This window comes from Macrotis lagotis, chromosome 1 (assembly GCF_037893015.1).
Source record: "Macrotis lagotis isolate mMagLag1 chromosome 1, bilby.v1.9.chrom.fasta, whole genome shotgun sequence".
Classification (NCBI taxonomy): domain Eukaryota; kingdom Metazoa; phylum Chordata; class Mammalia; order Peramelemorphia; family Peramelidae; genus Macrotis; species Macrotis lagotis.
The window spans coordinates 888335674-888353929 of NC_133658.1; the positions used below are offsets into that span (position 1 = coordinate 888335674).

General features: G+C 38.5%; 1 protein-coding gene across 5 annotated transcripts in view; it reads left to right on the forward strand.

The window, feature by feature from the left end:
• Positions 1-18256, forward strand: part of ACOT7 (acyl-CoA thioesterase 7) — a 160005-nt gene that overhangs the window by 27478 nt on the left and 114271 nt on the right. For all 5 annotated transcript variants that reach the window (XM_074218600.1, XM_074218601.1, XM_074218597.1 and 2 more), the window contains one exon: positions 6095-6212. In XM_074218600.1, the coding sequence (XP_074074701.1) occupies positions 6095-6212 (118 nt within the window). The remainder of the gene's footprint in view (positions 1-6094; positions 6213-18256) is intronic.

An 18256-nucleotide genomic window follows, 5' to 3' on the forward strand; every position in this document is an offset into this window, starting at 1 on the left:
CATTGCCTCCTAAGGGTTAGTGAAGAGAACCCTGGCCCGTTTTCTTCTACTTGGAACTTAGGGGGCTTGGCAGGCTAGACGTAAAGTTATTGTTTTGCCAGCATTGGGACTTCCACAATGCTTTACCCTGCTACAAGCCAGCATGGCTAGTAGCTGGGCTTATCCTTTAAATAGTTGATTATAAATTCAAATATAAACATAATAAAAAGCCATTGAACGTACTTCACAATTGCTTACTTGAAAAAAGTGCATTTTAATATCCCAAATCGGAAAATGATAGCCATTTGTCTCTTCCACCTTTTTTTTTTTTTGCCCATCTAACCCCTACTTGTATATGTGTTTTTCCTTTTAGATAGTCATCAGTCTTCCAGTTTTAATTTACAAAAGTGGTAGTGCAGGAAGACTAAGATTCAAGTTATGTCTTTCTCACATTGGCTTCATGACTACGGTTGGGCTTCTTTTTACAATTTCCTTGAAACTTGAGGGTTGAAATTTCTAATACAAATTCCCTAAATGCTGCTCCTGAGATAAATCAAACAATGGATTTGTTAGCTTTTCTGAATGGATATTTACCCCTGGAATCTAGGAAGGCCAGAAGATTTAAAAAATTCCTTTAAAATAGGAGTACCTTTCTTCTTCTCTCTTAGCATCCCCACTAAGTTTGCTTTTGGGTGTGGTTAGTTCGTTCCTTGGCTGAGGGGTCTGCCCTCTGCTGGGCTGAGGCTTCTCACGAGATTTGGCTGTTGCTGCTGCGGACCGTTTGCCCAGGGGACTTCTAATGATACTTCTGGCCTTCAAAGCTAACAAGGCAGTAACCTGCTTTATTTTGTCTTTGGATATTTATTTACCCAAGATTGGGATAGAATAAATACAAGCAGGTATGATGTGCTCAGGGACACATGGCAAGTAGGTAGAGTTCTTTCTTACTTGAAAAACCAAATAGGACCAAAGGAGGGGCACTTTGATCCTTTCGTAGTTTAACTCACTTCTGCTTCCTAAACCACCCTACCACCTACTAAACTTTTCATGTGTTGGGTTGGAACCAGACAGAGAATATTGAGAATGTTTTGAATAATCCACCAGTAAGGGCAAATCCTAGTGTATTCCAGGGTCTGGTCAATCCTCCTTTCATAAATAATTTGTCCTCTTTTAATGTCAATATTGGGTGAAAGGGTATGGTGGCAATTTATCTACATCTTTCACTTAATTGCTTTTGTGATCCCGAAGACAAATCACTTAACCTTCTTGGGCTTAGTTTCCTTCTGTAAAATGTTAGAGGGTGGGATCTCTTTTTTAAAATAAAATTTTATTTTTTAATTTAAGATCCAGCTTCACTTCTCTCCTTTGTTCCCCAAGCAAAAAGTCTCAGTCTTCACCCTGCCTCCATTCATTACCTTCCTAAACATCACAAGTCCTCTGTAATGATGGTTGGTCATTGTATTAATCCTTTTGAAATTGTTTGTCTTTATTTATAGTATTGCTATTATTTTATAGATTGTTCTCCAGGTTCTGTTCATTTCATTTGGTATGAGTTAATGCAAGTCTTCCTAAGTTTCTCTGAAACTGTCCCCATTCCATCATATTTACATATTTGTTCAACTATTCCATAGTTTATGGATATCTCTGCATAAGAGCTGATATAAATAGTTTTGTACATATGGGTCCTTTTCCTCTTTCTTTGCTTTCTTTGGGAAGAGAGACTTAGTAGCTCTATGACTGACTCCAAAGGACCTGTTCAGTTTAATAGCTTTTTGGGCATAACTTTAAAAATTGCTTTCCAGAATGGTTAGATCAGTCACAGTTCTATCAACAGTGCATTTTGGTGTACCTATTTTCCCATATTCCCTCCAGCATTTGACAACATTTACTCATGTATATTATGAGCCTCTTTGGTTCTACTGATCAATCTAATGCTTGTCCAGTAGCAAATTGTTTTGACGATTGTGAGTAGACACAAACTGTAAAGCTAGCTATGATTACTTAGGTATCACCAGGTATCTTTGATTCTTTAACTTTATCATACAATAATGAGTCCATGTTTTCTGCTAAATTTTGTTTTGGAGCAAAAGGTATTCCTAGAATTCACTTTTGAAGTTTCTTTTCTAGTTCTCACAAAGATCTACAGGTACAGAACTGGTAGGTGAGAGTAATCCTTTGAGTCTGATATTTTGTGACACAGTTGGCAGAAAGGTCAAATCTTTCACTCTGTCAGAAGCCCCACAACATTCTCAAGTATAGCCTGAACCAGATTAAATGCAATTTGGAAATATTTAACCAGCACAAAATACAGGAAGACATGGTGTTAATAATGACACCTTTTTTCTAATTTGACTTTGATATGATCACTGTAGGGAATTTAATTCATTATTACTCTCAGCCAGTGACTTAAGGGATTGTAGTTAGATGTAACTATTTCTGCTAGAAAACAAATACTGAATATTTGCCTTAACTGGTTGAATACTTTTGACAACCACACCCCCTGGTAAGTTTTTCAACCTGCTTCCCCAGGTTAATGGGAATACCTATAGGATTGGAGTTAGAGGACCTGGATTTGAATCCCATCTTTGTCTTTCTGAGTCTCAGTTTCTTTATCTGTAAAATGACTCTAGATAATTTCTAAAGCTAGTGATCGAAGAACTCTTCTTTTCCATCAAAACTAGCCTTTGTATTACCCCTTGAGCACTCCTAGAACATTTCTCTGAGGAATGTGGATAAATAGTATTTTCTTTCTCTTCAATTCCATTTCTGATGTCATAAGGTTTTCTTAGACTTGTAGAATGACTAGAAATCTCTCCCCTTACCCCCCCCCCCATTTCCTGGGTCTGGAAAGTAAAAGGTTGAGCTAGGAAATTAGGGGCAGAGTCAGGATCCCAATCACTCTTGACTCCAGGCTCATGTTCTTACTCCTGTGTCCTGGCCTTAAGCCATTTTTTTCTCTGCATTGTTAGCACCTAGAGGGGAGGAACTATATTTGAATGAGGAACTGAACATTTAGTTTCTTTCCTGTATTATCTGCTCCTCAATTCAAAGAAGATTAATTTGGCTGCCTAGCTGTAATACTCATTGGTTAATTGAATGTAAAGCCTTCCTGGACTTGTTCATTTTGCATATGGCTTCACGGGTTTGTGTTTTTCTGGTTGACAGCTCTGTTGGGATCATTGCTCTGGCCTAGAGTCCTCATGAGAAGTATAGCCAGAACCTTCCTGCCTCCAAAAAAAAAAATAGGTTGCCCTGAAAAAGATTCTCTATAGAAGAGTTAATTTTTAGCTAGCATGTAAGACCTCTCTACATTTGTATTTAAACCTTCTTCTAACAGATATTTTAGCTGCTGCTGTTGTAAAGAGGAAACAAAACAGAAAAAAAAAAAAGCCCCAACCCACTCCTGGTTACCATGGATTTCACCCAGCAATGTTTTAATTTTAGTGCTGACATTTTCATGGCAGAATCAGAAATACTGGCTGTGATCCTAGTCAGCTCCTTGTTCATGTTCTTGCTTTTGGGGCAGGTCTGTAGGGTCCTGCCTCTTCTAGCTGTTGTTGCTGGTGCTAGAGGTTCAACTGCTGGTTTTTTAGGGCAAAACTCTTCTCTAGTCTATAGGCATTGGGCCCAACTGAAGTCATCTAGGCCAGTGCTTTGGACATGGGATGAGTATTGGACTGGACTGTCATTGGTCTAAAGGGCTTCTGGGAAGGCAGCTTCCTCGGCTGGTGCTAATCTGAAACCCCTTTGCAACTCAGACCCAGAAAAGGCAAGACTTGTATCTCCTGAGACTGGTTTCCTGTTCATGATGGGTGCTTTAAAGTATTTGTTTATTGAATTGATGTGGGGAAATTGTGTTGGATTTAGATCTGAATTCAAACTTTATTTCCCAACTGCCACTTTTGACAAATCACTTAATCTGCTTGTCCATAAGAAGGGCTAATAATACTTGGCTCTTGGGCATATGAAGAAAGTGCTTTGTAAGCCTTAAAGCACTAGAAATATTGAAATATTGAAAGTGATATAAAAAGTATTCATTGTGTGGTCTAGACTGTAAGATATGTGAAGGTTCAGAGAGGAAAGGGACGAGGGTGGGTTGGGATCATCTGGGCTTGAAGGGCTCCCTTTGCTTTAGGAAATATAATTGGAATTGGAATCCATTCATTCTTCTTGTTCTAATAAACCTGCCTGAACTGAGCAGTTAATAAATGCTTAGAGAGGAGGGAAAAGAGTGAGGGAGTAAAAGATGTAAAATTTCAAACGTGGTGTATGTTTGTTGGAGTAAATGTTACAGGACCATAGATTGGGAATGAAAAAGAATTTAAATGACCACGTGGGCTACCTACTTGATTTGATTTGATTGTAAAAATTCATGTTATCAATGTCCTTTGTTCTTACTCATCTATTTCATGCCTCCCTCTTTTCCTTCCCCCCAACCCCACCTCTTCCTTGTTAGATAACAAGGAAAATCATTGAGCAAAATCAAATGGTGCCATGACCCCATCTGACATTGGACACAGGCTTCTACCCTACTAGTTTTCCACCTTGGTGCCATCTTTCCTTGTCTGTTCTTACGGACCAGAATTGGAGTTTCATTTAGTGAGCTTCTCTTTTCATTGTTGTCATTATTTTGTATATTGTATATTTTGGTCCTGCTAAATTTATGCTACAACTTGCAGCACATGCCAGGGCAGTATATAATGTTGCTCCTGAGTTTCTTAAAGCATCATATTTCACTTTTTTGCCATAGCTGGTCCAGTCTTTCCCCTTTTTGTGTCTAGTTCTTGGCTATCACAGAGTGTTCTGCTTTTCATACTCTGGTATAAAGAGGCTAATCAAATGAAACACATAGTAGGAAACTGCCAAACTTTGGTGGTTTTTGCTCAAAGGATGGTATTTTCCAAATGGGAATTTTGGAATTCTAGAAATTGGATAAAACTCCCACACTGCTGACCATTCATTCAGTACTTTTGGCTAGATGCAGAATCAGAACATTAGAACTAGAAGGGATGATTACATATTCTAAGTCCTTAGAAGAGGTCTCAGGGATAATTTAGATATATTCCAAGCACCTCATCTTACTGATGAGGAAATGGAAAGTGACTTTACACAGGAAGTAAACATTTGAGGTTGGATTTGAACACAGGTCTTTTGAGTCCACACCTTTTCTTTTCTCCCTAATCCTTTTAGTAGGAGTTGGTGAGAGATCCTCATTTCTCTGACCTCCAGTGCTTGCCAACTTATTAAAATCTCCCATCAGGAAGTGACTTGCCTCCTTTCCCTTCTTTGAAAGGGAAATTGCTACAAGGGGCCTAGAGTTAAGGAAGAGAACCAAGAACCTTGAGCAGCTTTCGCCGATGGTATTAAGGTGGAGGCTTTCATCTACTGATGGGAGCATCTTAGAGGGCTTGAACTAGCACTGACTTGCTTCCAGTCTTGAATCCCTAAGGGGATGATGGATGCCATTGCTTTAGCTTATTTCAGGACACATTGAATTGCATTTTATCATATTTGAAGTAAAAATGTTGGCAAGTCCTAGCAGTTTCAGATCCACGACCCCAGACTCTTTCTTTGACTGCAAAACATGCCTTTGCTATCAGGCCATGAGAATACATTGCAGCACTCTGGGATGGCTGATCTTCTGGAGTTAGGGAAAACGGTCCCTTTTTTACCTGCAGTGCTCCCTCCTGTGGCGAGATAAGGAATAGCAGCAATCTGTCTTGAGGCCTGCCAGTCTTTTTTTTTTTTTTTTTTTAGGGTTTTGTAAGGCAAATGGGGTTAAGTGGCTTGCCCAAGGCCACACAGCTAGGTAATTATCAGGTGTCTGAGGCTGGATTTGAACCCAGGTACTCCTGACTCCAGGGCCGGTGCTTTATCCACTGTGCCACCTAGCCGCCTGAGTCTTTTTTTTTTTTAACCAGGTTTGTTACATGTTTACCAGGTGGCACTCACCTGTTCTTAACATTTCCTTTTCCCTCTTCCTAGGAATGGAATTATGGCAGTTTTTATTTTTGCCAATGGAAACTTGAACTTCCAGATATTCTGCAAGCCTGGAGCTTATTTCTAATGTCTAAGCCCTACTGGAGATTTCACCTCTGCTTTGTTCTGCCCGCAGGATAATGCGCCCAGATGATGCAAATATTGCTGGCAATGTCCATGGGGGGACGATTCTGAAAATGATTGAAGAGGCTGGGGCAATCATCAGCACCCGACACTGTAACAGCCAGAAAGGAGTAAGTATTTGGTGGCATACCAGTGGAAAAGCCTAGGCCCTCTGGCATGCTGCAGTCATCCCCAATCAGAAAATTAAGTTTCAGACAGTGTCTCTGGCACTGGTACTGGGTGACTTTTTCCTTCCTTTTTCCTCTAACCTTTTGGAGTCTTCTGCAAGTCCTGTCCAGGGTTAGGAAATCTTTGGGAATTTCCTTACCAGCATGAGGCTCTTGGCCTCAGCAAAACCAAAGAAACTCTGTTCTTAGAAGTAACTTAGATGATAATGAATTTCATTCATTCTTCTTTTGATTTCTCTTATGCTAAGTTACTTTGGAACATTCTGGGGTGTCTGAACTGAACTTAAAAAAAAACCCTTAGTTTTTCAGCATGATTGATTTCCTTTTCAATATTCTATATTTAAAAACGTATTTTGAGAAGGGGCCCATAAAGGAAGCTTTAAAAGGAGCTCCCAACATAACATTACAAATTTGTCTTTTAGAGAATCTGGAGCCATGTTTACTGTTACCAGTAGTCAAGAGAACCATGTGACTCTTAGATGCTCTGAGAATTCTAGTCTAATATGAATGTATGTATTTATGTATATATATATATGTATATGTACATATGTGGACATATTATTTTACATAATATATATAATAAAAATACAGATCATTCTCACTTTTTAAAATTCTCATTAACAAATTTGACTTTGCATAAAGAATATTGAAAGACAAAAGCATTCCACAAAAAATTAAGAACATCTCTTATATAAAGCAGATTCTGTATGGTACTAAAATGAGTAAATGGTGGTGGGAAGCTATGTGTCTTCAGACCATGAGTGTTACTGGGTCTCTCCACTGTGTTAAATAGTGATCATTTTCACTATGACTGGCAGCAAACATTCTTGAGGGGCAAAGTGAACCATTGTATAAGCAGAAGTGAATAGACTTGGATATGAAAGTGAAGATAAATAGAAAACATTTGGGGCAGCTAGGTGGCATAGTGGATGATTGAGCACTGGCCCTGGAGTCAGGAGGGCTTGAGTTCAAATGTGACCTCAGACACTTAATAATTACTTAGTGTATGACCTTGAGCAAGTCACTTAACCCCATTGCTTTGTAAAAAGAAAAAACAAAACAAAATAAAACATGGAGGCCCACCTTTTCCTCTATAAATAAACTTAGTCTTCTGACTGTGGACACTATAGTGAAGGATACTGCCCAGATAAGGGAGCCTGGAAAAGGCAGTGTTTGCATGAAGTTGACTTATGTTTTGAAATAAAGGTACTATTTTACAGATGAGAATCTATTAACCAAGTGTCTAGAAGCCCCAAATCAGAAGAATATTCCTTTTAAGCCTATTGGCAGTTCAAGCCAAGGCTCAAATCTTTGAAGATTTAAAGGTTAAGTACTCTGAAGGAACATTAGATAGCAGTGATTGATTTGCACCATTTCAAAATCATGATTTCATAATGTTCAAGTGGTAGGAGAGGCTGCTAATGCAGATACCAAAGTATCAGAGAACTTCCCAGATCCCAAGATGCTATCTCAAATCTACCTCTTGGTAGAGGAACAAACTATACCCGGACATAAAAGTTGCAGAAAAAAGGGTTGCTTTTCCTTGGAGAGAGTGCATTTTGAGCTCACAAGTTAAAATCTCTTCTCTTGCACCACTTAGAAAAATCTCAGAGCATTTAAAGGAATCAGTGGGGCATCCCACTACCTGGGTATTATTTCCTAAGGCATGAATAATCCTTATCATGTTTGAACAATGGTTTTATGCACTGCTTCATTCCAAAAGCCCAGAAGTTTTATAATGATGATGGCAATCCTTTCAAGATTCTACTTATTTTGGACAATCTTACAGCTCACCTTCTCATCTGGAAGATTTTAATGCAAATGCAAAAGTATTCTAACACTAACAGTATTTCTTTATTACACTATGGATTAGGGGAAGGATGGCAAATTTTAAGGTATTTTTTAATTTACTACTTTTGCCTAGGCAATTGCAGTTTTGGATCAGATGACTTTGAGAGATTTCTGGAAGTCCTTTAATATTTAGCCTGCAATTTGGAATATTGTTAGAGTATGGGAAGACATAACAGCAACATGTATGAAGAAAGGTTGGGAAAAATGTCTGCAGTTCCCAGTTTTTGTGAATTTGACAAAAAATGAAACAGTTGAAGTGAGTAATAAAATTGTAAAATTAATACAAGGATCAGAGCTAGAAGTAGATGGGAATGATGTGGAGGAGATGATTGAATATCATAGAGAAAACTGTCAAATGAGATGCTGAAGAAGGGAAGCTTCAGAACCTAAGATCAACCTAAAAAGGTTAGCAACAAATCAGTTGGCAGCAGTGTTTCATCATTTGAATGAATTTTTTCTTATATTGAAAAGATGGGTCCTAATACTACTAGATTTTTAAAAATTCAAAGACTAGTTAAGGATAATAGTGTTTGCTAACATTGTCACACATGGGCAGCTAGGTGGCTCAGTAGATAGTGCTGTGTCTGAAGTCAGGAAGACTCAAATTTCTGAGTTCAAATCTGGTGACTCTGGGCAAGTTGCTTCACCTTGTTTTCCTCAGTTTTCTCATCTGTAAAATGAGCTACAGAAGCAAGTTTTGCTTCACCTTGTTTTCCTCAGTTTTCTCATCTGTAAAATGAGCTAGAGAAGGAAATAGCAAACCATCTAAATGGGGTCATAAGGAGTTGAACATAACTGAAATGACTGAACAGCATCATAACCTATATGAGGTAAAAAAGAGAGCCACTCTCCACATATCTCTTGATAGCTTTAAAAAAAAAAAGTTGTGCAATCACCAGTGATAAAGTCAAGGCCTTTATCATTAGCTTTACTTTTCATTTCCTAATTATTTTTATTATCATGGTCCAGTATTTGACATGTCTACATTTTATGACTTGTTTAAAGATAATATTTTGTGTGTGTCTTTGTTATATAACCTAAATGAAGTGAATGGGTGGGGCAAATTTGCATTGTTAAAAAAAAATTGCATCACAGAGAGGTATTTAGAATATATTTAGGTAAAGAGAGAATTGTGTATATAAAAAGTCAAAATTTTGAGTTCTTTAGGAGTTATAAATGGCCTGTGAGAGAGCCCCTTGAAGACTGTGAATGGCAGCCAGAAAAAACTCTTAGTTAAGTCAAATAGGTACTGTAGAATAATGAGGTGTGACCTTTGAACCTTAGGGCTTCCAAGGCTTATTGCCAGGATCAGAGAGAGTGAGCTTGTCTTCTGGCTCATTGCAGCAGAAGCCAGTGGTTATGTGTTGGCAAAACATTAACTGGACTGCCTTGATGTTGAAAGCACTGTCTTCTGTGGAGAGCAGCCACAGCCAGAAGTTTGCCATCTTATCCAAACATGTATTAAGTGCTTGTGTGTAAGAGACTATAGTGCCAGGGATTTAGAGATAAATCAAAGCAGTTCTATTCCTTGAAGGTATTTATATCTCCAATACGTGGATAATTTTTCAGTGTGTTCAGTCAAGAAACTACATGGTCTTTGCCAAATAAAATAAAAATTTCAAAAGGGATGGGGCACCAAGACTCAGCCGAAATCAGGAAAGGACTTGTGTGGAGAGAGGTGCCATAAGTGTATTTTGAAGGACACTTGGAATTCGAAGAGGCAGAGGTAAGGAGGGCTGTTTGCTAGCTATGGAGACCCTGTCCAGAGGCACAGGAGAGCAACCCATATGGATGGGGACCAACTAGGGGGCTAGTTTGATGAGAACAGAGTATTTGAAGGACTTTAATAGGAACTAAGACTGGAAAGCTTGGAGCAGTCAGATTGTAGGGAGTTTGTGCTAGAGACAATAGGGAACATGTTTATGTAGCAAGCCCAGACTCACCTCTGTCTGTGGCAATGTCTTCTTGGCAGCACTGGAGAGGATGGATTAGAGCAGGGGTAGGGATGGGAGCAGGTAAAGGGAACTGGATCAGAAGACTTGGGAGCCAGTGAACCCAATGAATGGGTGAAATTGGAGGGAAGGGAGGCTGTTTTTGACAGGGTGCAGGTACCTTTTAACTCCATAACTGTTTTCATTTTGGCATATATAGAATTTATGCTTACGACAGGGCTTGGGCAGTTCAGTCCTCATGTAGGCCATGCTCAACCTTTGATTTGCCAGGGAGTGGCCCCCTTTCCTCTAAGCCCTACTACTTATTAACTCAGTGCCCTCGCTTGGTTTTGATGTAACTTCTCTTATAGGAGAGATTAGTTTGAGGGGAGGGTCCCTCTCACTTCCTGCCCACAGCTCTGTTCCAAAAATCACTTTCCTGAACCTTTTTTTGGGCTTATCTCGTACTGCTTCCACCACTGACCAGGTTTTACTGACCTCATTCTCTTCTTGCTTAGATTAATATTGTCTCACTGCCATGCTATTTTTACCTCTGAAGTTTAGCTTAGGGGAAACAAGAATTCTTTTGGGAGTTAAGTGACTTGCCCAAGGCCCAAAGCTAGGTAATAAGTATTTGAGGTTGGACTTGGAATCCTTTTGACTCTTATCTACTATGTCACCTAACTGTCCCAAAACAAGAACATTTCTATGAACTATGATGATTAAACTAGGCAGCTTGTATTAAAAAAAAATCTATTCACTAACCCATCTAAATGTTGGTTATTTGGTTCTAGAAGGGACTCTATAGTTAGATTCCACCATTTTCATTTTCAAAAAAATATCTCACAACAAACCTGAGAGTTGATGCTGAAGTGATCTCCATTTTACAGTTGACAAAACTTAGATTAGGTAGAGGTTAAATGATTTGTCTGGTCACACAGACTCTAGAACATGTTTAAGGCCGGATTTGAAGTCAGTTGTCCTGATTTCACATCTGGTTCAGTATCCACTGTGCCATATAGTTGCCTGCACATATGTATATAAATGTGTTTTTACATATTAGTAAATATTAGATTTTAAAGTTTTCTTTGATCATTAAACTGTAAATTGTAGCATATGATTAATTTCCTTGTGTATAGTAAATAGTCCCTTTCATCTTAAAATTGAGTAGAGCCTTGGTGACTGTATTTAGGTAGTAAACTTTGAAATCCTTTTTTCTGATATCTTTTCTACTTCTAAATCTATGATCTATTTCTTTACTCATTGTATTTTCCATTTTAAAATTTAAATTGAATATTTAATAATTTTTTTGAATATTTTTCTTTGAAAATCTGTTTCTTAGATGGACTAAAATACTTTTTCATTTTCTTGTAATATCGTATTTGTATTTTAGATGTATCTGACTCTTTGAATGTATCTGGAAGTGATTGTGGTATATGATGAGTCTTGAATAATTTTGCCCTTTCTATAAGAGTATTCATTCTTTCAGAGCTTCTTTATTAAAAAAATACAGAACATATAAACACAAAATTATGAATGCACAAAAGTCTCTACAAAAGATAGTAAGTCTGGGAGACATTTCAGTTTCAGACTTACTGAAGGGTTGAGATTCTGTGTGTTTGTGTGTGTGTGTGTGTGTGTGTGTGTGTGTATGTGTGTACCCTAATCTTTCTCCTAGACTTCAGTTTGAAATCTTCTACTGCCTACTGGACATCTTGCATTCTATATCCTATAAACACCTATCTGAAACTAACCCCAAACTTTCCAAAGTTCCCTATTTCTGTTGAAGGCACCACCATTGTCCCTGACCCTGAGGCTCCCAGCCTAGAACTCATTCTCATCTCCTCTCTTTCATACCTCATGCCTCTACATCTCCTTTCTCTTCAGACGATGTCTGCCCTCTGGCACAAGCTCTCAGAACCCTATTCCTGGACTATTGCAAGAACTGCTGGTAGATGGGCTTGCCTCAAGTCTCTCATTCAACTTCCATTCAGTCACTAAAGTGATTTTCCTAAAACATGGATCTGATCACCTCCAGGAGCAAATAACATCCTCTGATGTTCAAAACCCTTTTAACCTAGGTCTCCTCTACATGACTAGTTTTATACCTTACTCTTTGATACCTATCTTTAGATCCAGTGATATTCCTGGCTATTACATGAATAAGACACTCCATGTTTTGTCTCTGGGCATTTTCTTCTGGAAATCTCCCAAGTCTCTGGAACCCTCTACTCAGATTACTTGATGTTCTTGGTTTTCTTTTTTAAGTCCTAATTAAAATCTTATCTTATATAGAAATCCTTTTCCAACCCCCTCTTAATGCCTTCCTTTTCTTTGCTATTTTTGTTTGTTTGCATGAGGCAGTGGGGTTATAAGGGACTTGCCCAAGGTTACCCAGCTAGTAACTAAGCCCTATTTGAGCTCAGGTCCTTCTGGGTTACCTAGCTGTCTTTTCTTCCTTTTCTTCATCTTGCATATAGCTTGTTTTGTATGTATTTATTTGAATGTGGTTTCCTGCATTAGAGGGTAAAGCTCCATGAGGGCAGGAACTGACTTTTTCTTTATACTCTCCGCACTTATTAAATGTCAGATCTTAGCCAGCTCGGTGGGTCCTGTTTCTGCCACCAGCTGCCAGTAGGTGGTGCAATGGTCTTATCTATGTGGAAGGAAACAGTCCCAGCCTCAGAATTGAGTTGACTGAGACCTTGATGGTCCTCCAATCCAAGCCATTGTCCTCCTGTCTTTGCTTGGAGACCTCTGGGAACAGGGCTTGCCCTTTGAGGTGATCTGTTGCTGCTCTGCAGAGCTTTTATGGTTGGGAAGTTGCCTTGTTCCTTTTTATACCCTTTAGGGCTTAGGAGAACAAGTCTAATAATGTCTTTTCTAAGTGACAGTCCTTCAAATACTTGGAGACCACCATCTTTTCAAGGCTTAAAATCCTCAATTCCTTCAAATAATCCTCTATGGCAGGAACTCAAGACCCTTTATCCTAGCGGTCATCTCTTCTGGATACTCTATGGCTTATCAATGTCTTTCATAAATTGGGGTGGGTGCATAGAACTTAATGTAATACTCCAGATGTAGTCTAAACATTGCAAAAGACAGAGGGGTAGGACCATCTCTAGTCCTCAGATGTTAGGGCTTGGGAGGTCCAAGGCTGCATTTCATATTTTCCATGCTATACTCTTTCCTCTTTCCTTTCATACTTTTCAGATAAATTGCTTTCTGACTGTGCTTGCTTCATCTTGTATTTTAGCATATTTTTTGGATCCCTAATATATTTCAACTTATTTGATGAGGTTCAGCATCCTAGCCTACCTAGACAGATGTGTGTGTGTGTATATATATATATATATATATATATTTTTTTTTTTTACACTCTTGTGTCTCTCACTTTGTTTTTTTTAAGTTTTTAGGGTTTTTTTTTTTTTGCAAGGCAAACGGGGTTAAGTGTCTTGCCCAAGGTCATGTGGCTAGGTAATTATTAAGTGTCTGAGACCGGATTTGAACCCAGGTACTCCTGACTCCAGGGCCGGTGCTTTATCCACTGCGCCACCTAGCCACCCCCTTCTCACTTAGTTTGATAGCTATCCTTCAGTTTTGAATTCTCTGCTAATTTGATAAGTATGTCTTCTCTGCTTTTGATAAGTTATCTTCTATGTCTTGTCCAAGTTATTCATCATGATATTATGCAGTCAAGGCCAAGCCCAGATCCCTAAGGCATTCTCCTAAAGTTCTCCTTCCAAGCTAAGAAAGGATGATGAATGAGCTCCCCTTGGGATCTTGTCATTTATCTGTCCCAAATATTTTCCATAAGACTAGTCTTTAGAGATTTGGAGCAAATTTTTGCTCAAATTTAGGTACAAGATACTGACAGAATCCCCTGATCAATCAATCAATCAATCACAAACTGGTTCTTGGGGACCAAGCAATGGTTCCTTTGCTTACTAACTGTCATATGAATAAGCCTAACCAATTATAAAAATGTTCTCAATATCTTCTTGTAGATTCTTTTCTTTTCTCTTTTTGAAACTTGGGATGTTTGTCTTTTCTTTCCTCCCACTCCTTGCTCACTTCTGCCATCATCCTGAATCATCAGTGGATCTGGGGTCTTAACTTCACCTTAATGATCTTGGCTGTAACCTTCCTAGGAGTCATTTTTGTTCAGTTCTTTCCAGGTCAAAGATCATTCTCAACAGATAAAGGCAGGGAGAGAGGTGATGGCACATTCCTAGATTTTATAGGATTTTACCATGCTTTTATGTTCTTCCTTTGCTTTCCTCATCTGCTCAGGGTTTTTAAAAATGACAACCAGCATTTACAGCTTGCGTTCTAAGAATCCATAGCAGTCTCATTAGGAAGCTCTCATTTTTTTCTTCTTCAGCAACAAGATGAGGCAGTAGTTAGAGGACTGGGCCTGGAGTCAGGAAGACCTGAATTCAAATCCAACCTTAGACATTTCCTAGCTAACCTGTTTCTAAATACTTTGAAATTTGCTTTTCCAGGGTCAAAGTTTGGTGATAGAATAATAGTTTTTAGATTTCTTAATTCTTTTTCACACATTTCTCCCTAAGTCCTCATTGTTTACATGTCTTTGGTGAGAATCAGACCCAGATAGAATTTCCTCTTGGCTCCTAGGCTTTTCCAAGGAGAATGTATAATTTTTAAAAATTAAACCAAGACAAGAAACCATTAGCTTCTCTTCCTTTGGCAGAGGGTTCCTGCAGGATGTATGGGTAATGGATGGCCACAGACACTACTAGACTAAGCTTGCTGGGATATGTTTTCTGGAATCTTCCTGTTTTTCTTTTTCTGTCCACATAGTTTGCATGTGATTTATTGCTGAAAATATCCCACTACTGAGTCTGCTCTATTGATCTTCATTTGAATGTTCTCCCTATTTCCCTCATTGGTCTGTCTTCTTTAAGAAATCATGGTGCTCTGCTCCCTTTACTCCTGTCCTTTTGAGTGTCCTTGAAAGACAAGATTCCTGAGACTAGAGCATATGGTCTCATTCCACCAATCTCAATTATAGTGGGAAAGTAAAATTTTCCTCCCTATATTAGGATCACTAGTGCATCTAGCCTATTAACCTAGAGTTATTGATTAGGTCTGTAATGCTGTAGGCTTTTTCCCATTATCTTTCTTTATAATGTAACTTTTTAATTTTTTTCAATTAAGAAGCATTTATTTTTTTCTCTCTTCAATCATCACCACTCTTTGCTAAAAAAAGAAAAAGAAAATCCCTGTAACCATATGCTTAGTCAAGTACAACAAATCCTCACATTATTAGTTGGCTGACTCTTTTCTTGAATTTTGTATTATACTTTGGAGTGTCTCTTCTGGTCTTTTATAAATGTATTCCCAGACATGGGGGGCAGCCAATGGGTGCCATAGAGCATAGAGTACCTGGCCTGGAGTTAGGAAGATTCATTTTCTGGAGTTAAATCTGGCCTTAGATTCAGCTAGGTGACATTGTTTGTCTCAGTTTCTTCTGTCAAATGAGATGGAGAAAGAAATGGTAATCGACTCAGGGTCTTTGCTGAGAAAATCTCAAATGGGACATAAAGAGTAATACATGACTGAAAACAACAACAAAAGAGTAAACAAAAATTCCCAGGTACAAAGGAAGTGCTTAAGTGATCATGGATTGATCCCTTCATTGAACTGAAGCTACCTTGCTTGTCTCCATATAGCTATCTAGACAGTGTTCTCCTTACCCCTTACTCCTCTCTTGATTAGATTGTAAGAACTCAGGCAAATAGATTATTATGAGGCTTTGCTGGGTAAATTTTAGCCCTGCCAGTCTTCTCTTTCCTTTATCCACAAATCCACATCTCATTCTGGCATTTCCATCATTTTGTTTTTAATTAAATTTTCATTTTTTATTGTGAACTTAAAATAACAAACATTTCAATATAAAAGGAACAGAAAAAGGTTGGTAGTTGAAGCTGTGAGCTTCTGTTAGGTACATTTTGGCTTTTTAAATTAAATTACCAACATTCCCTGGATTGTGAAGAAAAGCACTAAAGCCTTTGACTTGGGCGCATCCCAACAAAATGTGACAAGTCCACAAAGAGAAATGTCAAATGTCCAATGATCTTACATGTCTCTGGGGAACCTCTATGTAGGTCAAGAAGGAACTGTTAGAACCAAGCTTGGACATCTGATTGGTTTAAATTTGGAAAAGAGTATGACAAGGCTATAGAGTGATTGTTTTATTTAACTCATATGCAGAATATGTTATGGGAATAATAGGCTGGACATATCCAAAGTCATAATTAAGATTACTGGGAGAAATATCAATAGTCTCAGTTGGCAGAAAATGAAGAATTAAGAAAAGCCTCTTGATAAGGGTAAAAGAGGTGACTATGGTTATGAAATTGAAAGATGCTTGCTTCTCAGAAGGAAAGCTATGGCAAATCTGGACAGCACACTAAAAATCGCATAGACATTATCTTTCTGACAAAAGTCTGTGTAGTCAAAGCTATGGTTTTTCCAGTAGCAATAGACTGTTAAAGAAAGCTGAGCACCACAGAATTGATGCTTTCAAATTATGGTGCTAGAGAAAATTTTTGAGGGTCCCTTGGCCAGCAAGGAGATGAAATCAGTTAATTCAGGTTATTCATTGAAAGGTCAAATACTGAAACTGAAATACTTTGGCTACATAAAGAGATGAGACTTGTTGGAAAAGATTCCGATTGGGAAATATTGAAGGCAGAAGAAGGAGATGGCAGAGGATGAGATGGATAGATAGTATCATGGGAACAATGAACATGAACTTGGGACAGATTTTGAGAGACAGTGGAGGATAGCAGGACCTGGTATGCTGTGGTCCATGGGACCATGAAGAATCAGACTTGACTGAATAGATTAACAGCAACAAAATATTAATATCTGGTAGTAACAAGCAAGATACTTTCATTGATTTAGTTTGAAATGATGAGAGAGCAAAAAGGAAAAGTGAAATGCCACTCTCAATGTTTCTTTATGCTAGAGTGCCCTTTAAAATACAATAAACAAGAACAAGAATGACAACAATGGCAACTCTTTCCTTCCTTTTTTCCTGCTCCAGTGTGACATCCAGCCTTGCTGCTGCCATAGCAATTGGTGCCTCCATTTTCTTTCCTCCCATGCTCTTCTCTTTTTTTTTTTCCTTTTTCTTTTATTTTTAGGCCAGATTTTGAACTCAAGTCCTCCTGACTCCAAGGCCAGTGCTCTATCCACTGTGCCACCTAGCTGCCCCTCACACTTCCATTTAACCCCTTACAAACCCATTTCCAATCTTATCATTCCCCTGAAACTGCTCCTTCCAAGTTGCCAAATCCAGTGGCCTTTTCTCAATCCTCAGTCTTCTTGATGTCTGCATCCTTTGACATTGTAGAGCATTCTCTTCCTTGAGAATCTTCTCTCTCCAGTTTTTCAGGATATGATTCTCTCCTAGATCATTTATTTTTCTGACTGCTTCTGCTCTGTCTCCTTTGCTATGACCTTATCACCTCACAAATATTATCATCTCTATACTTTCCCTTTTTTTGCTTCAGATTCTCTGCTGACCTCCAGTCTTTCATCTCCAACTGCCTTTCAGGCATCTCTGATTGAATATTCAGTGGACATCTTAAACTCAACATGTCCAAAACAGAAATCATTATCCCCTCCCCCCCAAATTCTTCCTGCAGAGGGCAATGCCATTCTCCCAGTTCCTCAAATTCTCAACTGACAGGTCATTTTGCACTCTTCACTCTCTGTCTGTGTTAATTCTAGAACTAATTTGCTGTGCTGACCACAGGTGATGGGGAATCAGGGTTCAATCAAGTGATAGGTTAGCTTTACTGTTGTAAGTTTGTCACCATCAAGAGACAGATTAATCCAATGTTGTTGCCAAATGGCCGGTGATATGGGAAAGACCTGATTCTAAAATGGGTGGGCAATCTCTGGAATACAGGCCATATTGGTTTGATGTTTCCAAGGCAACTCCTAGAGTGACTCAAATTTCAATAAATCTAGGAGCTTTTTAGGGATAAATTAATTAAATGTTTGACAAATATAGTCATAGTCCATGAATGATGTTCATAAATATTCAAATAACCCTTGGAAGATTAAATGTTCCACACCCCTGCAAAGGTCAAAGTCTCTGTTAATCACTAACCATCCTGATCTTATCACATCAAGCCTCTGGGCTCCCATGGGAGAGTGAGAATGATG